Source organism: Bombina bombina, chromosome 12, assembly GCF_027579735.1.
Source record: "Bombina bombina isolate aBomBom1 chromosome 12, aBomBom1.pri, whole genome shotgun sequence".
Classification (NCBI taxonomy): domain Eukaryota; kingdom Metazoa; phylum Chordata; class Amphibia; order Anura; family Bombinatoridae; genus Bombina; species Bombina bombina.
In genome coordinates, this window is record NC_069510.1 from 5,165,977 (window position 1) to 5,191,827 (window position 25,851).

Here is a 25,851-nt window from a genome sequence, read left to right on the forward strand (position 1 = left end):
TATAAAATAACTTAAGTTGCTTTCATCATTATTAGGTTTTAGTTCAAGAAACTCATAGATAAAAAATAAATGCTGTAATATTATTAGTGCTCTATTGCTTGTATAAAACTATGTGTTTAACCCCTGTGATTGGTTAGTCAGCTCTAGAGCAGCAGTGCACTACTGGGAATGGCAAGAAGCAGACGTGTGTAGTCACCAATCAGCAGAGAACGCCCAGTAGTGAAGTTCTGCTCCTGAGCATACCTGGGGATGCTTGGAACCAAGAGATCAGAAGTAAATTGAAAAGTCTTGTACAATGGCTGGTCTATCTGATACATGACAGTATAGTGGTGACTAAACTAATAACCCGTATTTAACCCTTTCACCTCTTTGGAAACAAAGGGTACAATTCTAATGACAGAATTCTATATTCATTTCAGGGAAACAGAGACAGGCTAAAGGAGCACGAACATTCTTCCACTGCTGCACACCTGGGTATGATACTCCCTTTTGTATCACAAATAAAACCTCGTTTATCCAATGGGGAACCCACTGCAAACGGCTTCCACAAGAGGCCTCCGGAGAAGAGCTATATGGGGCTGTGTATTGGGGAATATGAAGAGCTTGACAGTGACTGTAATGATGAAGCGCCTCTATATAACGGTCCCATGACACCAGGCCTCATGAGTAGAGTGGATGAGCTGGAATCTCGCATGCAGGTGTTTGAGAACATCATATCTGTGCTGAACCGAGAGATGGACAACACCTCTGCACAGTTAGCGGTTGTCCAGGAGCAGAAGGCTGCGGAGCAGAGGAAGGTGAAATCCCTGGAACAGAAGGTAGGTGTCATAGGCTGCACATCGCCTGGTGTCAATGTATCCTAGTACTTGACACATGTTTCTCTGGGGGGTTTTAAATGACTCATTTACTGACAATTGTTGCAATTTCTGTGATTTGCTCTGGTTAATTGTTTTGAATACAGCAAACCCTTTCATGTGTGATAGACAAAGCTGCAGAATTAACACTAATCTGATATAAACTACCTGTGAATCTGCTTCCATGACAGATGTCAGATCCTCTAACAGCAAAGATAGCGCCCCCTGTGAAAATGTGACCAAGAAGACGTAATATCAACACTGTATTTTATTATTGCTCTTGTATATGTTCATGGTCGTACAATGACTTATAGGAGCCCATCTATCAAGCTCCGAACGAAGCTTGACGGCCCGTGTTTCTGGCGAATCTTCAGACTCGCTACAAACAGCAGTTATGAAGCAGCGGTCACAAAGACCGCTGCTCCATAACCTCTCCGCCTGCTCTGAGCAGGCGGACAGACATCGCCACAATTCAACCCAATCGAATACGATCGGGTTGATTGACAGCTCCCTGCTGGCGGCCCATTGGTTGCGAGTCTGCAGAGGGCGGCGTTGCACCATCCGCTCTTGTGAGCTGCTGGTGCAATGCTGAATACGGAGAGCGTATTGCTCTCCGCATTCAGCGAGTTCTTGCGGACCTGATCCGCACTGTCGGATCAGATCCGACAGACATTTGTTAGATTGGCCTCATAGTCACCTTGTGTTCGATGACAATCTTTTTGTAGGTGTAATAACTGGAATATCTGTGTGTAAAGCAGTTCTAGGCAACGGTCTGCATTAAAGGGACATACAGCACATGGTCATCAGATGACTTATTTTGCAATAGATTTATATATTGGACTATGTGAACATTTTCCAAACACATTAACATCTTTGCTACCACTGTTTTCCATTCACATACTGTGTTATCTGGAGGAGCCGATCTGTAATTGTGATTGGAATAGACAAACCTAGCAATGGTCATTATGTTAGTAAAACTTGCCGCCAGTTAGTAACAGATGTGCAACAGGTTTAGACTTGGGAAGTCTGCAGTGTGCATTTTCAATTCTCAGAACTGGAAAACCCACAAAGGGCAGAGTTTTACTGCACTTATTTAAACAAGTTATATTCTAATCTTATGGGGGCTAGTTATCAAGCCGTCTACTTTTCTGGCTTCGCCGGCCCAATACGTCCGCCTAAGCTCGCCTACCTTCGCCGCCGCGGACCTGAAAAAATACGCCTAAGTTATCAAATAAAGCTGTCAAAAAGCTGCGGGGCGATGAGCAGCGGACTGTGACAGTTATCACTCATCCGATCTCGCTGCCCTTCGGCTTTTTCCCAGCTTTATTGCTAGCCTGTCACTAAGCACTCACACTAAACTGCACTGTTCTACCCCCTATACCGGCGCCCCCGGAGCCCCCCCGCAACTCAATAAAGTTACTAACCCCTAAACCGCCGCTCCTAGACCCTGCCGCAACTCTGATAAATGTATTAACCCCTAAACCGCCGCTCCCGGACACCGCTGCCACCTACATTATACCTAGTAACCCCTATCCTGCCCCCCCTATACCGTCGCCCTCTATTATAAAATTATTAACCCCTATCCTGCTGATCCCGCACCTCTCCGCAACTAAATAAATAGTTTAACCCCTAAACCGCCGCTCCATGAACCCGCCGCAACCTATAATAAATTTATTAACCCCTATCCTGCCCCCCACTACGCCGCCGCCACTGTAATAAAATGATTAACCCCTAAACCTAAGTCTAACCCTAACCATAACGCCCCCCTAACTTAAATATTAATTAAATAAATCTAAATAAATTAACTCTTATTAACTAAATGAATCCTATTTAAAACTAAATACTTACCTTTAAAATAAACCCTAATATAGCTACAATATAAATAATAATTATATTCTAGCTATCTTAGGATTTATTTTTATTTTACAGGTACCTTTCAATTTATTTTAACCATGTACAATAACTATTAAATAGTTATTAACTATTTAATAGCTTACCTAGCTAAAATAAAGAGAAATGTACCTGTGAAATAAATCCTAACCTAAGTTACAATTACACCTAACACTACACTATACTTTAATAAATTATTCCTATTTAAACTAAATACTTACCTGTAAAATAAACCCTAAGATAGCTACAATATAATTAATAATTATATTCTAGCTATCTTAGGATTTATATTTATTTTACAGGTAACTTTGTATTTATTTTAGCTAGTTAGAATAGTTATTAAATAGTTATTAACTATTTAATAACTACCTAGCTAAAAGAAATATAAAATTACCTGTAAAATAAATCCTAACTTAAGTTACAATTAAACCTAATACTACACTATCATTAAATTAACTAAATAAACTACCTACAAATAACTACAATGAAATACAATTACATAAACTAACTAAAGTACAAAAAATAAAAAAAGCTAAGTTACAAAAAATAAAAAATTAAGTTACAAACATGTTAAAAATATTACAACAATTTTAAGCTACTTACACCTAATCTAAGCCCCCTAATAAAATAACAAACCCCCCCAAAATAAAAAAAATCCCTACCCTATTCTAAATTACATAAATTTCAAAGCTCTTTTACCTTACCAGCCCTTAAAAGGGCCATTTGTGGGGGCATGCCCCAAAAAGTTCAGCTCTTTTGCCTGTAAAATAAAAATACAACCCCCCCCCACCAGTAAAACCCACCACCCACATACCCCTAATCTAACCCAAACCCCCCTTACAAAAACCTAACACTAATCCCCTGAAGATCATCCTACCTTGAGTCGTCTTCACTCAGCCGAGCCACCGGTGGAACTGAAGAGGACATCCGGAGCGGAAGAAGTTAATCCTCCAAGCGGCGCTGAAGAAATCTTCCATCCGATGAAGTCATCATCCAGGCGGCGCTGAAGAAGTCTTCGATCCGGCCGATGTCATCTTCAAAGAGGCGCTGAAGAGGTCTTCTATCCGGGCGAAGTCATCTTCCAAGCCGGGTCTTGAATCTTCCTTCCGCCGACGCGGAACCACCTTCTTCACCGACGGACTACAACGAATGACGGCTCCTTTAAGGGACGTCATCCAAGATGGCGTCCCCTCAATTCCGATTGGCTGATAGGATTCTATCAGCCAATCGGAATTAAGGTAGGAAAATCTGATTGGCTGATGGAATCAGCCAATCAGATTGAGCTCGCATTCTATTGGCTGTTCCGATCAGCCAATAGAATGCGAGCTCAATCTGATTGGCTGATTGGATCAGCCAATCGGATTGAACTTGAATCTGATTGGCTGATTCCATCAGCCAATCAGATTTTCCTACCTTAATTCCGATTGGCTGATAGAATCCTATCAGCCAATCGGAATTGAGGGGACGCCATCTTGGATGACGTCCCTTAAAGGAGCCGTCATTCGTCGTAGTCCGTCGGTGAAGAAGGTGGTTCCGCGTCGGCGGAAGGAAGATTCAAGACCCGGCTTGGAAGATGACTTCGCCCGGATAGAAGACCTCTTCAGCGCCTCTTTGAAGATGACATCGGCCGGATTGAAGACTTCTTCAGCGCCGCCTGGATGATGACTTCATCGGATGGAAGATTTCTTCAGCGCCGCTTGGAGGATTAACTTCTTCCGCTCCGGATGTCCTCTTCAGTTCCATCGGTGGCTCGGCTGAGTGAAGACGACTCAAGGTAGGATGATCTTCAGGGGATTAGTGTTAGGTTTTTGTAAGGGGGTTTGGGTTAGATTAGGGGTATGTGGGTGGTGGGTTTTAATGTTGGGGGGGGGGGTTGTATTTTTCTTTTACAGGCAAAAGAGCTGAACTTTTTGGGGCATGCCCCCACAAATGGCCCTTTTAAGGGCTGGTAAGGTAAAAGAGCTTTGAAATTTATGTAATTTAGAATAGGGTAGGGATTTTTTTTATTTTGGGGGGGTTTGTTATTTTATTAGGGGGCTTAGATTAGGTGTAAGTAGCTTAAAATTGTTGTAATATTTTTAACATGTTTGTAACTTAATTTTTTATTTTTTGTAACTTAGCTTTTTTTATTTTTTGTACTTTAGTTAGTTTATGTAATTGTATTTCATTGTAGTTATTTGTAGGTAGTTTATTTAGTTAATTTAATGATAGTGTAGTATTAGGTTTAATTGTAACTTAAGTTAGGATTTATTTTACAGGTAATTTTGTATTTCTTTTAGCTAGGTAGTTATTAAATAGTTAATAACTATTTAATAACTATTCTAACTAGCTAAAATAAATACAAAGTTACCTGTAAAATAAATATAAATCCTAAGATAGCTATAATATAATTATTAATTACATTGTAGCTATCTTAGGGTTTATTTTACAGGTAAGTATTTATTTTTAAATAGGAATAATTTATTAAAGTATAGTGTAGTGTTAGGTGTAATTGTAACTTAGGTTAGGATTTATTTCACAGGTACATTTCTCTTTATTTTAGCTAGGTAAGCTATTAAATAGTTAATAACTATTTAATAGCTATTGTACATGGTTAAAATAAATTGAAAGGTACCTGTAAAATAAAAATAAATCCTAAAATAGCTAGAATATAATTATTATTTATATTGTAGCTATATTAGGGTTTATTTTAAAGGTAAGTATTTAGTTTTAAATAGGATTCATTTAGTTAATAAGAGTTAATTTATTTAGATTTATTTAATTAATATTTAAGTTAGGGGGCGTTAGGGTTAGGGTTAGGTTTAGGGGTTAATAATTTTATTACAGTGGCGGCGGCGTAGTGGGGGGCAGGATAGGGGTTAATAAATTTATTATAGGTGGCGACGGTGTAGGGGGGGCAGATTAGGGGTTAATAAATGTATTATAGGTGGCGACGGTGTAGGGGGGGCAGGATAGGGGTTAATACATTTAATATAGGTTGCGGCGGGTTCAGGGAGCGGCGGTTTAGGGGTTAATACATTTATTATAGTTGCGGTGGGCTCCGGGAGCGGCGGTTTAGGGGTTAATATGTATAGAGTAGCTTGCGGTGGGCTCCGGGAGCGGCGGTTTAGGGGGTAATAACTTTATTTAGTTGCGGCGGTGTAGGGGGGGTCAGATTAGTGGTGTTTAGACTCGGGGTACATGTTAGGGTGTTAGGTGTAGACAGCTCCCATAGAAATCAATGGGATGTCTGTCAGCAGCGAACTTGTACTTTCGCTATGGTCAGACTCCCATTGATTCCTATGGGATCCGCCGCCTCCAGGCTGGCGCTTTGAAAACCAGGTACGCTGGGCCGTAAAAGTGCCGAGCGTACCTGCTAGTTTTTTGATAGCTAGCAAAAGTAGTGAGAATGTGCCGCACTTGTGTGCGGAACATCTGGAGTGACGTAAGAATCGATCTGTGTCGGACTGAGTCCGGCGGATCGAAGCTTACGTCACAAAATTCTACTTTTGCCGGTCTCGAGCCTTTGATAACTAAGGCGTATCAGCCTCGCCACAAATACGCTGCGGAATACGCAGCGTATTTGAGGTTGACGGCTTGATAACTAGGCCCCATTGTCTCTTTAGACATCGCCTCCCTAAGTGCAAATCTTTGTGACCTGTGCATAACTTAATTGCTAGATATTAATGTGAATGAGATGCGCAGAAGCTGTAACTTTCATTCTGCAGCATATTTCCTAGCTAACATAGCAGTAAGGCATTTTGTATAGCACATATTAGTTCTCATGGATATCTATAACATTGTATTTACAGCCATAAGAAATCTTATTTTTCACCTCCCTCAGGTTACAAGTCTGGAGTGCTCTTTGGCTATCAAAGAAATTGCTTACAATGAGCTCCTTAATCGCCAGCAATACCTCGAGCAGACGTCATATGATGGAATATTTCTATGGAGAATCTCAGAGGTGAAGATGAAGTGCCATGATGCGCTGACAGGAAAGGCGATCAGTCTGTACTCACCAGGTATGGCTGAACAGAATGGGGTGCCAGCACACAAAAAGGTGCCGCATTACTGCTAGATACTGACAATAAGCACATACCCTGCAAACTCCTCTGTTCATCTAAACACCAAAGGCACCGCATTACTGCTAGATACTGACAATAAGCACATACCCTGCAAACTCCTCTGTTCATCTAAACACCAAAGGCACCGCATTACTGCTAGATACTGACAATAAGCACATACCCTGCAAACTCCTCTGTTCATCTAAACACCAAAGGCACCGCATTACTGCTAGATACTGACAATAAGCACATACCCTGCAAACTCTTCTGTTCATCTAAACACCAAAGTCACCGCATTACTGCTAGATACTTACAATAAGCACATACCCTGCAAACTCCTCTGTTCATCTAAACACCAAAGGCACTGCATTACTGCTAGATACTGACAATAAGCACATACCCTGCAAACTCTTCTGTTCATCTAAACACCAAAGGCACCGCATTACTGCTTGATACTGACAATAAGCACATACCCTGCAAACTCCTCTGTTCATCTAAACACCAAAGGCACCGCATTACTGCTAGATACTGACAATAAGCACATACCCTGCAAACTCTTCTGTTCATCTAAACACCAAAGGCACCGCATTACTGCTAGATACTGACAATAAGCACATACCCTGCAAACTCTTCTGTTCATCTAAACACCAAAGGCACCGCATTACTGCTAGATACTGACAATAAGTACATACCCTGCAAACTCTTCTGTTCATCTAAACACCAAAGGCACCGCATTACTGCTAGATACTGACAATAAGCACATACCCTGCAAACTCCTCTGTTCATCTAAACACCAAATGCACCGCATTACTGCTAGATACTGACAATAAGCACATACCATGCAAACTCCTCTGTTCATCAAAACACCAAAGGCACCGCATTACTGCTAGATACTGACAATAAGCACATACCCTGCAAACTCTTCTGTTCATCTAAACACCAAAGGCACCGCATTACTGCTAGATACTGACAATAAGCACATACCCTGCAAACTCTTCTGTTCATCTAAACACCAAAGGCACCGCATTACTGCTAGATACTGACAATAAGCACATACCCTGCAAACTCCTCTGTTCATCTAAACACCAAAGGCACCGCATTACTGCTAGATACTGACAATAAGCACATACCCTGCAAACTCCTCTGTTCATCTAAACACCAAAGGCACTGCATTACTGCTAGATACTGACAATAAGCACATACCCTGCAAACTCCTCTGTTCATCTAAACACCAAAGGCACCGCATTACTGCTAGATACTGACAATAAGCACATACCCTGCAAACTCCTGTGTTCATCTAAACACCAAATGCACAGCATTACTGCTAGATACTGACAATAAGCACATACCCTGCAAACTCCTCTGTTTATCTAAACACCAAAGGCACCGCATTACTGCTAGATACTGACAATAAGCACATACCCTGCAAACTCCTCTGTTTATCTAAACACCAAAGGCACCGCATTACTGCTAGAAACTGATAATAAGCACATACCCTGCAAACTCCTCTGTTCATCTAAACACCAAAGGTACCGCATTACTGCTAGATACAGACAATAAGCACATACCCTGCAAACTCCTCTGTTCATCTAAACACCAAAGGCACCGCATTACTGCTAGATACTGACAATAAGCACATACCCTGCAAACTCCTCTGTTCATCTAAACACCAAAGGCACCGCATTACTGCTAGATACTGACAATAAGCACATACCCTGCAAACTCCTCTGTTCATCTAAACACCAAAGGCACCGCATTACTGCTAGATACTGACAATAAGCACATACCCTGCAAACTCCTCTGTTCATCTAAACACCAAAGGCACCGCATTACTGCTAGATACTGACAATAAGCACATACCCTGCAAACTCCTCTGTTCATCTAAACACCAAAGGCACCGCATTACTGCTAGATACTGACAATAAGCACATACCCTGCAAACTCCTCTGTTCATCTAAACACCAAAGGCACTGCATTACTGCTAGATACTTACAATAAGCACATACCCTGCAAACTCCTCTGTTCATCTAAACACCAAATGCACTGCATTACTGCTAGATACTGACAATAAGCACATACCCTGCAAACTCCTCTGTTCATCTAAACACCAAAGGCACCGCATTACTGCTAGATACTGACAATAAGCGCATACCCTGCAAACTCCTCTGTACATCTAAACACCAAAGGCACCGCATTACTGCTAGATACTGACAATAAGCACATACCCTGCAAACTCCTCTGTTCATCTAAACACCAAAGGCACCGCATTACTGCTAGATACTGACAATAAGCACATACCCTGCAAACTCCTCTGTACATCTAAACACCAAAGGCACTGCATTACTGCTAGATACTTACAATAAGCACATACCCTACAAACTCCTCTGTACATCTAAACACCAAAGGCACTGCATTACTGCTAGATACTGACAATAAGCACATACCCTGCAAACTCCTCTGTTCATCTAAACACCAAAGGCACCGCATTACTGCTAGATACTGACAATAAGCACATACCCTGCAAACTCCTCTGTTCATCTAAACACCAAAGGCACCGCATTACTGCTAGATACTGACAATAAGCACATACCCTGCAAACTCCTCTGTTCATCTAAACACCAAAGGCACTGCATTACTGCTAGATACTTACAATAAGCACATACCCTTCAAACTCTTCTGTTCATCTATACACCAAAGGCACCGCATTACTGCTAGATACTGACAATAAGCACATACCCTGCAAACTCCTCTGTTCATCTAAACACCAAAGGCACCGCATTACTGCTAGATACTGACAATAAGCACATACCCTGCAAACTCCTCTGTTCATCTAAACACCAAAGGCACCGCATTACTGCTAAATACTGACAATAAGCACATACCCTGCAAACTCCTCTGTTCATCTAAACACCAAAGGCACCGCATTACTGCTAGATACTGACAATAAGTACATACCCTGCAAACTCCTCTGTTCATCTAAACACCAAAGGCACCGCATTACTGCTAAATACTGACAATAAGCACCAGGGCCGCCATCAGGGGGTGACAGGGGTGACTCCTGTCAGGGGCCCAATGGGCTAGGGGGGCCCCATGAGGCAAGAACTAAAAAAAAAAAAAAAAAAAAAAAAAAAATTTTTTTTTTTTTTTTTTTTTTAAATTTTGGCAGCCACCAGTGGGTACTACAGCAGAGTGCTAATTGAGCATGGGAAATGTTATTATAATGAGTAAAGTATTAGCATTTGAGAGGATTTCTGAGTGTGCACTAAACCACTATGCACAGTGTGAGACAGACTTGGCACTTTGTTTGTAGAGTGTGTGCCTGAGTCAGACGGCTGATCGCTTTCATTTGCAGAGGAGGTAGGAATTACTTAGCAAATGTTTTTTATTTCTTTGTGCAATTTAAGATTGTAACTTCAGTGTGGTAGTAGTTGTATGGTGGGGCCAGGGGTCCATAAAAACACATTTTTTAGCAGCAGTGTATTTATGATTATTTGACAATGCTGTAGAAATTCTATATTTAAAACCATGCAGAAATGTTTCCTCCTCAATACACAAATGATATATATTACATTCCAGTTTACTGCCCCTTTATGCAAGGACTTTCCAGATACAAGGAGGCATTTTATCTAAGATTTTTACATCTGCATAACATGTTATACTCTCAGACTAAGATTGCTCAGTGTTGGAAATGAGACAGGTTAACTTAAAACTGTTCAGTTTACTCTACAGCTGACTTAATTTTGAAATGCATACCAACAATCTTAAATCCTGCATTTAACCAGATCTAATGGCATGAGTACCACAGCTTATGGTTCCACCAAGACCATATAGAGTACAGCATTTTCAAAATCCACAAGTACAGCTGACAGATGGGAACATTTGTACACTATATTTGAAGTGGTGCTCTTGGTTGGGGAAAATGGAGAAAATATTAAACAAACATATGTCAACCTTTTAAAAATACTTTTCTTCATCTAGCCATCTACCCAGATCATTAATGTACAATTTTGAATTCACAGAATTATTTTTGTTTGCACATTTACAAATATGATTCTTTAAAAAGTGATTTCTTAATTTCTGCATTTTTTTATCATGCATGTCACACACTGTTGATTTAGGGGATGCAAGGTGCATAAATGTTTCCTACTGTGAGTGTTTCTGTGGGTGTCTGTGTTTATGTCTTTGTGCTTTTGTTTGTGTCTCTATGAGTGTGTATGTATTTTTTTCTGTTGGTATCTCTGTGAGGGTGGGTGTGTATGTCTTTGTGCATTTTCTGTGGATGTCTGTGAGGGTGTGTGCATATGTCTTTGAGCTTTTTCTATGGGTGTCTCTGTGAGGGTGAGCGTGTATTTGTCTGTGTATTTTCTCTGGATGCCTCTGTGAGGGTGGGTGTGTATGTCTGTGTTTTCTGTGGATGTCTCTGTGAGGGGGGGTGTGTGTGTGTGTGTGTATGTATGTATGTCTGTGTTTTCTGAGGATGTCTCTGTGAGGGTGTGTAGTTTCTGTGGGTGTCTCTGTGAGGGTGTGTGTATGTCTTTGTGTGTTTTCTGTTGATGTCTCAGTGAGGGTGTGTATGTATGTCGTTCTGTGTTTTTTGTGGGTGTCTCTGTGTGTGTGTGTGTGTGTGTATGTCTTTGTGTGTTTTCTGAGGCTGTCTCTGTTGGTGTTTCCTTGGGTGTATGTGCAAGTTTGAGTTTGTGTGTGTCCATTGTCTGTTCATTTTTAGGACATTTTGATCTTACTACTGATTATTCACATCTTTCTACAGACTTTGAGACTAATGAGACCTTTCCGGAAGTCACCAATCCACCATTTAACCTTTAAATTATTTTTTAGGCAGTTCAGGGCCCTTCCTTTCAGCCACTGCATGCTGTTGTCATCATTTACTTGGTATTTTCCTTTACAAAAAGATAATCAGAACTCCATATTTTGTTTTCTAAATCTCCTTTTTTTTTACAAAACTGTAGTTTACCTCATTACTTGTCAGGTAAATGTAAACCAGTGCTAAGTGTCTGTTTGGGTGTCTGTGTCTGAGTTTCTTTGCGTGTTTGCTAGAGTGTCTATATGTGAATCCTTATGTGTGAGTGTGTGTGTGTTTTAGTGTATGTCACTACCTTTACAACATTTCCAAGTTTAAATAGACACTTAAGAATAAAGTGCATATACGTTTTAGTCACTTGGTCAAAAATTGCACATGTCAAAGGAGGGGGGGGGGGCCCTGATCAATGGTTAAGTCAGGGGCCCCAAAATTTCTAGTGGCGGCCCTGATAAGCACATACCCTGCAAACTCCTCTGTTCATCTAAACACCAAAGGCACCGCATTACTGCTAGATACTGACAATAAGCACATACCCTGCAAACTCCTCTGTTCATCTAAACACCAAAGGCACCGCATTACTGCTAGATACTGACAATAAGCACATACCCTGCAAACTCCTCTGTTCATCTAAACACCAAAGGCACCGCATTACTGCTAGATACTGACAATAAGCACATACCCTGCAAACTCCTCTGTTCATCTAAACACCAAAGTCACCGCTGCCTCTCATGCAGAGCTCTTCTGAATATGAAACGCGTTGTGTTACTATCTAGGTATCAGATTGGCTAAATGCTGCAAACTGTCATTCTGAATGTTTAGATTATATGATCTTTTAATATTAATACACTGGCATTTTGCAGTTACTGAACCATCACACCCTCTTGCTGCATTTCTTGTTTTAGGGTAGTGATAGCAAATTACAAGGATGCTGCATTGGATCCTCAGGGATTTCTCCTGTTGCCCCTGTTTGTTCCACCAGAAGATTTTATCTCACAGACTGTGCAGACCCATATACTATATACAGCTTGTTGAGTGACATTGTCTGCTCATCTCTGCTTTACTGTCTATACTGTTCTTATTTTATCTGATGTTACTTTCCTTGAATATGTTCTCCATTGGTTATATTTCTGTTGCACAAGAGCACAGGCTGGCATTGGTTATATTTCTGTTGCACAAGAGCATAGGCTGGCATTGGTTATATTTCTGTTGCACAAGAGCATAGGCTGGCATTGGTTATATTTCTGGGGCACAAGAGCATAGGCTGGCATTGGTTATATTTCTGTTGCACAATAGCACAGGCTGGCATTGGTTATATTTCTGTTGCACAAGAGCACAGGCTGGCATTGGTTATATTTCTGTTGCACAAGAGCACAGGCTGGCATTGGTTATATTTCTGTTGCACAAGAGCACAGGCTGGCATTGGTTATATTTCTGTTTCACAATAGCACAGGCTAGCATTGGTTATATTTCTGTTGCACAAGAGCATAGGCTGGCATTGGTTATATTTCTGTTGCACAAGAGCACAGACTGGCATTGGTTATATTTCTGGGGCACAAGAGCATAGGTTGGCATTGGTTATATTTCTGGGGCACAAGAGCACAGGCTGGCATTGGTTATATTTCTATGATACAAGAGCACTGGCTGGCATTGGTTATATTTCTGTTGCACAAGAACATAGGCTGGCATTGGTTATATTTCTGTTGCACAAGAGCACAGGCTGGCATTGATTATATTTCTGTAACACAAGAGCATAGGCTGGCATTGGTTATATTTCTGTTGCACAAGAGCACAGGCTGGCATTGGTTATATTTCTGTAACACAGGCTGGCATTGGTTATATTTCTGTAAACACAAGAGCACAGGCTAGCACTGGTTATATTTCTGTTGCACAAGAGCACAGGCTGGTATTGGTTTTATTTCTGTAACACGAGAGCACAGGCTGGCATTGGTTATATTTTTGTTGCACAAGAGCACAGGCTGGCTTTGGTTATATTTCTGTTGCACAAGAGCACAGGCTGGCATTGGTTATATTCCTATTACACAAGAGCATAGGCTGACATTGGTTATATTTCTGTTGCACAAGAGCATAGACTGGCATTGGTTATATTTCTGGGGCACAAGAGCACAGGCTGGCATTGGTTATATTTCTGTTGCACAAGAGCATAGACTGGCATTGGTTATATTTCTGGGGCACAAGAGCACAGGCTGGCATTGGTTATATTTATGTTGCACAAGAGCACAGGCTGGCATTGGTTATATTTCTGGGACACAAGAGCACAGGCTGGCATTGGTTATATTTCTGTTGCACAAGAGCACAGGCTGGCATTGGTTATATTTCTGTAACACAAGAGCACAGGCTGGCATTGGTTATATTTCTGTAAACACAAGAGCACAGGCTGGCATTGGTTATATTTCTGGGACACAAGAGCACAGGCTGGCATTGGTTATATTTCTGTTGCACAAGAGCACAGGCTGGCATTGGTTATATTTCTGGGGCACAAGAGCATAGGCTAGCATTGGTTATATTTTGGGGCACAGGAGCACAGGCTGGCATTGGTTATATTTCTATGGCACAAGAGCACAGGCAGGCATTGGTTATATTTTGGTTGCACAAGAGCATAGGCTGGCATTGGTTATATTTTAGGGCACAAGAGCACAGGCTGGCATTGGTTATATTTATGGGATGCAAGAGCACAAGCTGGCATTGGTTATATTTCTGTGGCACAAGAGCACAGGCAGGCATTGGTTATATTTATGTTGCCCAAGAGCATTGGCTAGCATTGGTTATATTTTGGGGCACAAGAGCACAGGCTGGCATTGGTTATATTTATGGGATGCAAGAGCACAGGCTGGCATTGGTTATATTTCTGTTGCACAAGAGCACAGGCTGGCATTGATTATATTTATGTTGCACAAGAGCACAGTCTCGCATTTGTTATATTTCTGTGGCACAAGAGCACAGTCTGGCATTTGTTATATTTCTGTGGCACAATAGCGCAGGCTTGCATTGGTTATATTTATGTTGCACAAGAGCACAGGCTGGCATCAGTTATATTTCTGTGGCACAAGAGCACAGGCTGGCATCAGTTATATTTCTGGGGCACAAGAACACAGGCTGGCATTGATTATATTTCTGTGACACAAGAGCACAGTCTGGCATTTTTTATATTTCTGTGGCACAAGAGCATAGGCTGGCATCAGTTATATTTCTGGGGCACAAGAACACAGGCTGGCATTGGTTATATTTCTGTGGCACAAGAGCATAGGCTGGCATCAGTTATATTTCTGGGGCACAAGAGCACAGGCTGGCATTGGTTATATTTCTGTGGCACAAGAGCACAGGCTGACATTTGTTATATTTCTGTGGCACAATAGCGCAGGCTTGCATTGGTTATATTTCTGTGGCACAAGAGCACAGGCTGACATTTGTTATATTTCTGTGGCACAAGAGCACAGGCTGGCATTGGTTATATTTCTGTTGCACAAGAGCACAGGCTGGCATTGGTTATATTTCTGGGGCACAAGAGCACAGGCTGGCATTGGTTATATTTCTGGAGCACAAGAGCACAGGCTGACATTGGTTATATTTCTGGAGCACAAGAGCACAGGCTCGCATTGGTTATATTTCTGGAGCACAAGAGCACAGGCTGGCATTGGTTATATTTCTGTGACACAAGAGCACAGTCTGGCATTTGTTATATTTCTGTTGCACAATAGCGCAGGCTTGCATTGGTTATATTTCTGTGGCACAAGAGCACAGGCTGGCATTGGTTATATTTCTGTGGCACAAGAGCACAGGCTGACATTTGTTATATTTCTGTGGCACAAGAGCACAGGCTGGCATTGGTTATATTTCTGTTGCACAAGAGCACAGGCTGGCATTGGTTATATTTCTGGGGCACAAGAGCACAGGCTGGCATTGGTTATATTTCTGGAGCACAAGAGCACAGGCTGGCATTAGTTATATTTCTGGAGCACAAGAGCACAGGCTGGCATTGGTTATATTTCTGGAGCACAAGAGCACAGGCTGGCATTAGTTATATTTCTGGGGCACAAGAGCACAGGGTGGCATTGGTTATATTTCTGTTGCACAAGAGCACAGGCTGGCATTGGTTTTATTTCTGTTACACAAGAGCACAGGCTGGCATTGGTTATATATCTGGGACACAAGAGCACAGGCTGGCATTGGTTAAATATCTGGGACACAAGAGCACAGGCTGGCATTGGTTATATATCTGGGACACAAGAGCACAGTCTGGCATTTGTTATATTTCTGTGGCACAATAGCGCAGGCTTGCATTGGTTATATTTCTGTGGCACAAGAGCACAGGCTGGCATTGGTTATATTTCTGGGGCAAAATAGCACAGGCTGGCATTGGTTATATTTCTGGAGCACAAGAGCATAGTCTGGCATTGGTTATATTTCTGGGGCACAAGAGCACAGGCTGGCATTGGTTATATTTCTGTTGCACAAGAGCACAGGCTGGCATTGGTTATATTTCTGGGGCACAATAGCACAGGCTGGCATTGGTTATATTTCTGGGGCACAATAGCACAGGCTGGCATTGGTTATATTTCTGGGGCACAATAGCACAGGCTGGCATTGGTTATATTTCTGTTGCACAAGAGCACAGGCTGGCATTGGTTATATTTCTGTTGCACAAGAGCACAGGCTGGCATTGGTTTTATTTCTGTTACACAAGAGCACAGGCTGGCATTGGTTTTATTTCTGTTACACAAGAGCACAGGCTGGCGTTGGTTATATATCTGGGACACAAGAGCACAGGCTGGCATTGATTATATTTCTGGGGCACAATAGCACAGGCTGGCATTGGTTATATTTCTGTTGCACAAGAGCACAGGCTGGCATTGGTTATATTTCTGGGGCACAAGAGCACAGGCTGGCATTGGTTATATTTCTGTTGCACAAGAGCACAGGCTGGCATTGGTTATATTTCTGTTGCACAATAGCACAGGCTGGCATTGGTTTTATTTCTGTTACACAAGAGCACAGGCTGGCATTGGTTATATATCTGGGACACAAGAGCACAGGCTGGCATTAGTTATATTTCTGTTGCAGAAGAGCACAGGCTGGCATTGGTTATATTTCTGGGGCACATTAGCACAGGCTGGCATTGGTTATATTTCTGGAGCACAAGAGCACAGGCTGGCATTGGTTATATTTCTGGGGCACAATAGCACAGGCTGGCATTGGTTATATTTCTGGGGCACAATAGCACAGGCTGGCATTTGTTATATTTCTGGGGCACAATAGCACAGGCTGGCATTGGTTATATTTCTGGGGCACAAGAGCACAGGCTGGCATTGGTTATATTTCTGGGGCACAATAGCACAGGCTGGCATTGGTTATATTTCTGGGGCACAATAGCACAGGCTGGCATTGGTTATATTTCTGTTGCATAAGAGCACAGGCTGGCATTGGTTATATTTCTGGGGCACAATAGCACAGGCTGGCATTGGTTATATTTCTGGGGCACAATAGCACAGGCTGGCATTGGTTATATTTCTGTTGCACAAGAGCACAGGCTGGCATTGGTTATATTTCTGGGGCACAATAGCACAGGCTGGCATTGGTTATATTTCTGGGGCACAATAGCACAGGCTGGCATTGGTTATATTTCTGTTGCACAATAGCACAGGCTGGCATTGGTTATATTTCTGGGGCACAAGAGCACAGGCTGGCATTGGTTATATTTCTGGGGCACAATAGCACAGGCTGGCATTGGTTATATTTCTGGGGCACAAGAACACAGGCTGGCATTGGTTATATTTCTATGACACAAGAGCACAGGCTGGCATTGGTTATATTTCTGGGGCACAAGAGCACAGGCTGACATTGGTTATATTTCTGGAGCACAAGAGCACAGGCTGGCATTGGTTATATTTCTGGAGCACAAGAGCACAGGCTGGCATTGGTTATATTTCTGGAGCACAAGAGCACAGGCTGGCATTGGTTATATTTCTATGACACAAGAGCACAGGCTGGCATTGGTTATATTTCTGGGGCACAAGGGCACAGGCTGACATTGGTTATATTTCTGGAACACAAGAGCACAGGCTGGCATTGCTTATATTTCTGTTGCACAAGAGCACAGGCTGACATTGCTTATATTTCTGGAGCACAAGAGCATAGGCTGGCATTGGTTATATTTATGTTGCACAAGAGCATAGGCTGACATTGGTTATATTTCTGGAGCACAAGAGCACAGGCTGGCATTGGTTTAATTTCTGGAGCACAAGAGCACAGGCTGACATTGGTTATATTTCTGGAGCACAAGAGCACAGGCTGGCATTGGTTATATTTATGTTGCACAAGAGCATAGGCTGACATTGGTTATATTTCTGGAGCACAAGAGCACAGGCTGGCATTGGTTATATTTCTGGAGCACAAGAGCACAGGCTGACATTGGTTATATTTCTGTTGCACAAGAGCACAGGCTGACATTGGTTATATTTCTGGAGCACAAGAGCACAGGCTGGCATTGGTTATATTTCTGGGGCACAAGAGCACAGGCTGGCATTGGTTATATTTCTGGGGCACAAGAGCACAGACTGGCATTGGTTATATTTCTGGGGCACAAGAGCACAGGCTGGCATTGGTTATATTTCTGGGGCACAAGAGCACAGGCTGGCATTGGTTATATTTCTGGAGCACAAGAGCACAGGCTGGCATTGGTTATATTTCTGTTGCACAAGAGCATAGGCTGGAATTGGTTATATTTCTGGAGCACAAGAGCACAGGCTGGCATTGGTTATATTTCTGGAGCACAAGAGCACAGGCTGGCATTGGTTATATTTCTATGACACAAGAGCACAGGCTGGCATTGGTTATATTTCTGGGGCACAAGAGCACAGGCTGGCATTGGTTATATTTCTGGGGCACAAGAGCACAGGCTGGCATTGGTTATATTTCTGGGGCACAAGAGCATAGGCTGGCATTGGTTATATTTCTGGGGCACAAGAGCACAGGCTGGCATTGGTTATATTTCTGGGGCACAAGAGCACAGGCTGGCATTGGTTATATTTCTGGGGCACAAGAGCATAGGCTGGCATTGGTTATATTTCTGGGGCACAAGAGCATAGGCTGGCATTGGTTATATTGCTGGGGCACAAGAGCATAGGCTGGCATTGGTTATATTTCTGTTGCACAAGAGCACAGGCTGGCATTGGTTATATTTCTGTTGCACAAGAGCACAGGCTGGCATTGGTTATATTTCTGTTGCACAAGAACACAGGCTGGCATTGGTTATATTTCTATGACACAAGAGCACAGGCTGGCATTGGTTATATTTCTATGACACAAGAGCACAGGCTGGCATTGGTTATATTTCTGTGACACAAGAGCACATGCTGGCATTGGTTATATTTCTATGACACAAGAGCACAGGCTGGCATTGGTTATATTTCTATGACACAAGAGCACAGGCTGGCATTGGTTATATTTCTGGGGCACAAGAGCACAGGCTGGCATTGGTTATATTTCTATGACACAAGAGCACAGGCTGGCATTGGTTATATTTCTGGAGCACAAGAGCATAGGCTGGCATTGGTCATATTTCTGGAGCACAAGAGCACAGGCTGGCATTAGATATATTTCTGGGGCACAAGAGCACAGGCTGGCATTGGTTATATTTTTGTTGCACAAGAGCACAGGTTGGCATTGGTTATATTTCTGTAACACAAGAGCATAGGTTGGCATTGGTTATATTTCTGTGGCACAAGAGCACAGGCTGACATTGGTTATATTTCTGTTGCACAAGAGCACAGGCTGACATTGTTTATATTTCTGTTGCACAAGAGCACAGGCTGGCATTGGTTATATTTCTGTAACACAAGAGCACAGGCTGACATTGGTTATATTTCTGGGGCACAAGAGCACAAGCTGACATTGGTTATATTTCTGGGGCACAAGAGCATAGGCTGGCATTAGTTACATTTCTGGGGCACAAGAGCACAGGCTGACATTGGTTATATTTCTGGGGCACAAAAGCATAGGCTGGCATTGGTTATATTTCTGGGACACAAGAGCATAGGCTGGCATTGGTTATATTTCTGGGGCACAAGAGCATAGGCGGGCATTGGTTAAATTTCTGGGGCACAAGAGCACAGGCTGGCATTGGTTATATTTCTGGGGCACAAGAGCATAGGCTGGCATTGGTTATATTTCTGTTGCACAAGAGCACAGGCTGACATTGGTTATATTTCTGTTGCACAAGAGCACAGTCTGGCATTGGTTATATTTCTGTTGCACAAGAGCACAGGCTGGCATTGGTTATATTTCTGGGGCACAAGAGCACAGGCTGGCATTGGTTATATTTCTGTTGCACAAGAACACAGGCTGGCATTGGTTATATTTCTGTTGCACAAGAGCACAGGCTGGCATTGGTTATATTTCTGGGGCACAAGAGCACAGGCTGGCATTGGTTATATTTCTGGGGCACAAGAGCACAGGCTGGCATTGGTTATATTTCTGGGGCACAAGAGCACAGGCTGGCATTGGTTATATTTCTGGGGCACAAGAGCATAGGCTGGCATTGGTTATATTTCTGTTGCACAAGAACACAGGCTGGCATTGGTTATATTTCTGGGGCACAGGAGCACAGGCTGGCATTGGTTATATTTCTGGGGCACAAGAGCACAGGCTGGCATTGGTTATATTTCTGGGGCACAAGAGCACAGGCTGGCATTGGTTATATTTCTGGGGCACAAGAGCACAGGCTGGCATTGGTTATATTTCTATGACACAGGAGCACAGGCTGGCATTGGTTATATTTCTGGGGCACAAGAGCACAGGCTGGCATTGGTTATATTTATGTGGCACAAGAACACAGGCTGGCATTGGTTATATTTCTGTAACACAAGAACACAGGCTGGCATTGGTTATATTTTGGGGCACAAGAGCACAGGCTGGCATTGGTTATATTTCTGGGGCACAAGAGCACAAGCTGGCATTGGTTATATTTCTGGGGCACAAGAGCACAGGCTGGCATTGGTTATATTTATGGGATGCAAGAGCACAGGCTGGCATTGGTTATATTTATGGGATGCAAGAGCCTCTGGCTGGCATTGGTTATATTTCTGTTGCAGAAGAGCACAGGCTGACATTTGTTATATTTCTGTTGCACAAGAGCACAGGCTGACATTTGTTATATTTCTGTGACACAAGAGCATAGGCTGGCATTGGTTATATTTCTGTGACACAAGAGTACAGGCTGGCATTGGTTATATTTCTGGGGCGCAAGAGCACAAGCTGGCATTGGTTATATTTCTGTTGCACAAGAGCACAGGCTGGAATTGGTTATATTTCTGTTGCACAAGAGCACAGGCTGGCATTGGTTATATTTCTGTTGCACAAGAGCACAGGCTGTCATTGGTTATATTTCTGTTGCACAAGAGCAGAGGCTGGCATTAGTTATATTTCTGTTGCACAAGAGCACAGGCTGGCATTGGTTATATTTCTGTTGCACAAGAGCACAGGCTGGCATTGGTTATATTTCTGGGGCACAAGAGCATAGGCTGGCATTGCTGATATTTCTGGGGCACAAGAGCACAAGCTGGCATTGGTTATATTTCTGTTGCACAAGAGCACAGGCTGGCATTAGTTATATTTCTGGGGCACAAAAGCATTCTACCCTCTGATGTGTTACTGTTGTTTCATTCAGTGTCTGTAATTAGTCACTAATTTTGTCCTCTGATGTGGGACTGTTGCTCCAGGTGGTTTCTGTAATCAGTCACTATTTTGCCCTATGATGTGTGACTGTTGTTCCACATGGTTTCTGTAAGTAGCCACTAATTTTGCCCCATGATGTGTGACTGTTGCCCTCTGAAGTGTGACTGTTGTTCCACGTGGTTTCTGTAACTAGCCACTAATTTTGCACTATGATGTGTGACTGTCGTTCCATTTGATTTCTGTAATTAGCCACTAATTTTGCCCTCTGACGTGTGACTGTTGTTTCATGTGGTGTCTGTAATTAGTCACTATTTCTGCCCTCTGATGTGAGACTATGTTCCACGTGGTTTCTGTAATTAGCCACTACTTTTGCACTATGATGTGTGACTTGTTTCACGTGGTGTCTGTAATTAGCCACTAATTTTGCCCTCTGATGTGTGACTGTTGTTCCACATGGTTTCTGTAATTAGCCACTAATTTTGCCCTCTGATATGTGACTGTGTTCCATGTGGTCTCTGTAATTAGTCACTACTTTTGCACTATGATGTGTGACTGTTGTTCCATGTGATTTCTGTAATTAGCCACTAATTTTGCCCTCTGACGTGTGACTGTTTTTCCACCTGGTTTCTGTAATTAGTCACTATTTCTGCCCTTGGATGTGTGACTGTTGTACCATGTGGTTTCTGTATTTAACCACTAATTGTGCCCTCTGATTGTTCCTGCAGCCTTCTTCACCGCACGCTATGGCTATAAAGTGTGTCTGAGGATTTACTTAAACGGAGATGGAGCAGGAAAAGGCTCACACGTCTCCCTCTTCTTCACTGTCATGAGAGGAGATTATGACAACCTGCTCCCCTGGCCATTTAAGCACAAGGTAAGTGAATGGTACATTAAACTCTATGAGACTGTAAAATACAATGTTTAATTGCAAGTAATAAAATTACAATTTACTTTATTTGTTTATTTTCTTATTGTGCCCCTAACTGAGCTTTACAACTTTTTATCATCATTTAAACAACTAATTTAAGGCTGCGGGGGGTAGTTATCAAGCCGTCAACCTCAAATACGCTGCGTATTCCGCAGCGTATTTGTGGCGAGGCTGATACGCCTTAGTTATCAAAGGCTCGAGACCGGCAAAAGTAGAATTTTGTGACGTCAGCTTCGATCCGCCGGACTCAGTCCGACACAGATCGATTCTTACGTCACTCCAGATGTTCCGCACACAAGTGCGGCACATTCTCACTACTTTTGCTAGCTATCAAAAAACTAGCAGGTACGATCAGCAGTTTTACGGCCCAGCGTACCTGGTTTTCAAAGCGCCAGCCTGGAGGCGGCGGATCCCATAGGAATCAATGGGAGTCTGACCATAGCGAAAGTACAAGTTCGCTGCTGACAGACATCCCATTGATTTCTATGGGAGCTGTCTACACCTAACACCCTAACATGTACCCCGAGTCTAAACACCCCTAATCTGACCCCCCCTACACCGCCGCAACTAAATAAAGTTATTACCCCCTAAACCGCCGCTCCCGGAGCCCACCGCAAGCTACTCTATACATATTAACCCCTAAACCGCCGCTCCCGGAGCCCACCGCAACTATAATAAATGTATTAACCCCTAACCCGCCGCTCCCTGAACCCGCCGCAACCTATATTAAATGTATTAACCCCTATCCTGCCCCCCCTACACCGTCGCCACCTATAATACATTTATTAACCCCTATCCTGCCCCCCCTACACCGTCGCCACCTATAATAAATTTATTAACCCCTATCCTGCCCCCCACTATGCCGCCGCCACTGTAATAAAATGATTAACCCCTAAACCTAACCCTAACCCTAACGCCCCCTAACTTAAATATTAATTAAATAAATCTAAATAAATTAACTCTTATTAACTAAATGAATCCTATTTAAAACTAAATACTTACCTTTAAAATAAACCCTAATATAGCTACAATATAAATAATAATTATATTCTAGCTATCTTAGGATTTATTTTTATTTTACAGGTACCTTTCAATTTATTTTAACCATGTACAATAACTATTAAATAGTTATTAACTATTTAATAGCTTACCTAGCTAAAATAAAGAGAAATGTACCTGTTAAATAAATCCTAACCTAAGTTACAATTACACCTAACACTACACTATACTTTAATAAATTATTCCTATTTAAAAATAAATACTTACCTGTAAAATAAACCCTAAGATAGCTACAATGTAATTAATAATTATATTATAGCTATCTTAGGATTTATATTTATTTTACAGGTAACTTTGTATTTATTTTAGCTAGTTAGAATAGTTATTAAATAGTTATTAACTATTTAATAACTACCTAGCTAAAAGAAATACAAAATTACCTGTAAAATAAATCCTAGCTTAAGTTACAATTAAACCTAATACTACACTATCATTACATTAATTAAATAAATTAACTACAAATAACTACAATGAAATACAATTACATAAACTAACTAAAGTACAAAAAATAAAAAAAGCTAAGTTACAAAAAATAAAAAATTAAGTTACAAACATGTTAAAAATATTACAACAATTTTAAGCTACTTACACCTAATCTAAGCCCCCTAATAAAATAACAAACCCCCCCAAAATAAAAAAAATCCCTAGCCTATTCTAAATTACATAAATTTCAAAGCTCTTTTACCTTACCAGCCCTTAAAAGGGCCATTTGTGGGGGCATGCCCCAAAAAGTTCAGCTCTTTTGCCTGTAAAATAAAAATACAACCCCCCCCCCAACATTAAAACCCACCACCCACATACCCCTAATCTAACCCAAACCCCCCTTACAAAAACCTAACACTAATCCCCTGAAGATCATCCTACCTTGAGTCGTCTTCACTCAGCCGAGCCACCGATGGAACTGAAGAGGACATCCGGAGCGGAAGAAGTTAATCCTCCAAGCGGCGCTGAAGAAATCTTCCATCCGATGAAGTCATCATCCATGCGGCGCTGAAGAAGTCTTCGATCCGGCCGATGTCATCTTCAAAGAGGCGCTGAAGAGGTCTTCTATCCGGGCGAAGTCATCTTCCAAGCCGGGTCTTCAATCTTCCTTCCGCCGACGCGGAACCACCTTCTTCACCGACGGACTACGACGAATGACGGCTCCTTTAAGGGACGTCATCCAAGATGGCGTCCCCTCAATTCCGATTGGCTGATAGGATTCTATCAGCCAATCGGAATTAAGGTAGGAAAATCTGATTGGCTGATGGAATCAGCCAATCAGATTCAAGTTCAATCCGATTGGCTGATCCAATCAGCCAATCAGATTGAGCTCGCATTCTATTGGCTGATCGGAACAGCCAATAGAATGCGAGCTCAATCTGATTGGCTGATTCCATCAGCCAATCAGATTTTCCTACCTTAATTCCGATTGGCTGATAGAATCCTATCAGCCAATCGGAATTGAGGGGACGCCATCTTGGATGACGTCCCTTAAAGGAGCCGTCATTCGTCGTAGTCCGTCGGTGAAGAAGGTGGTTCCGCGTCGGCGGAAGGAAGATTGAAGACCCGGCTTGGAAGATGACTTCGCCCGGATAGAAGACCTCTTCAGCGCCTCTTTGAAGATGACATCGGCCGGATCGAAGACTTCTTCAGCGCCGCCTGGATGATGACTTCATCGGATGGAAGATTTCTTCAGCGCCGCTTGGAGGATTAACTTCTTCCGCTCCGGATGTCCTCTTCAGTTCCATCGGTGGCTCGGCTGAGTGAAGACGACTCAAGGTAGGATGATCTTCAGGGGATTAGTGTTAGGTTTTTGTAAGGGGGGTTTGGGTTAGATTAGGGGTATGTGGGTGGTGGGTTTTAATGTTGGGGGGGGGGTTGTATTTTTATTTTACAGGCAAAAGAGCTGAACTTTTTGGGGCATGCCCCCACAAATGGCCCTTTTAAGGGCTGGTAAGGTAAAAGAGCTTTGAAATTTATGTAATTTAGAATAGGGTAGGGATTTTTTTTATTTTGGGGGGGTTTGTTATTTTATTAGGGGGCTTAGATTAGGTGTAAGTAGCTTAAAATTGTAGTAATATTTTTAACATGTTTGTAACTTAATTTTTTTATTTTTTGTAACTTAGCTTTTTTTTTTTTGTACTTTAGTTAGTTTATGTAATTGTATTTCATTGTAGTTATTTGTAGTTAATTTATTTAATTAATGTAATGATAGTGTAGTATTAGGTTTAATTGTAACTTAAGCTAGGATTTATTTTACAGGTAATTTTGTATTTCTTTTAGCTAGGTAGTTATTAAATAGTTAATAACTATTTAATAACTATTCTAACTAGCTAAAATAAATACAAAGTTACCTGTAAAATAAATATAAATCCTAAGATAGCTATAATATAATTATGAATTACATTGTAGCTATCTTAGGGTTTATTTTACAGGTAAGTATTTATTTTTAAATAGGAATAATTTATTAAAGTATAGTGTAGTGTTAGGTGTAATTGTAACTTAGGTTAGGATTTATTTCACAGGTACATTTCTCTTTATTTTAGCTAGGTAAGCTATTAAATAGTTAATAACTATTTAATAGCT

General features: G+C 41.9%; 1 protein-coding gene across 1 annotated transcript in view; it reads left to right on the forward strand.

Moving 5' to 3' along the window:
- TRAF1 (TNF receptor associated factor 1) overlaps window positions 1-25,851 on the forward strand; it is a 147,021-nt gene that overhangs the window by 118,781 nt on the left and 2,389 nt on the right. The window contains exons 5-7 of the mRNA XM_053695932.1: window positions 420-818; window positions 6,568-6,745; window positions 22,022-22,170. Of these exons, the coding sequence (XP_053551907.1) occupies window positions 420-818; window positions 6,568-6,745; window positions 22,022-22,170 (726 nt within the window). The remainder of the gene's footprint in view (window positions 1-419; window positions 819-6,567; window positions 6,746-22,021; window positions 22,171-25,851) is intronic.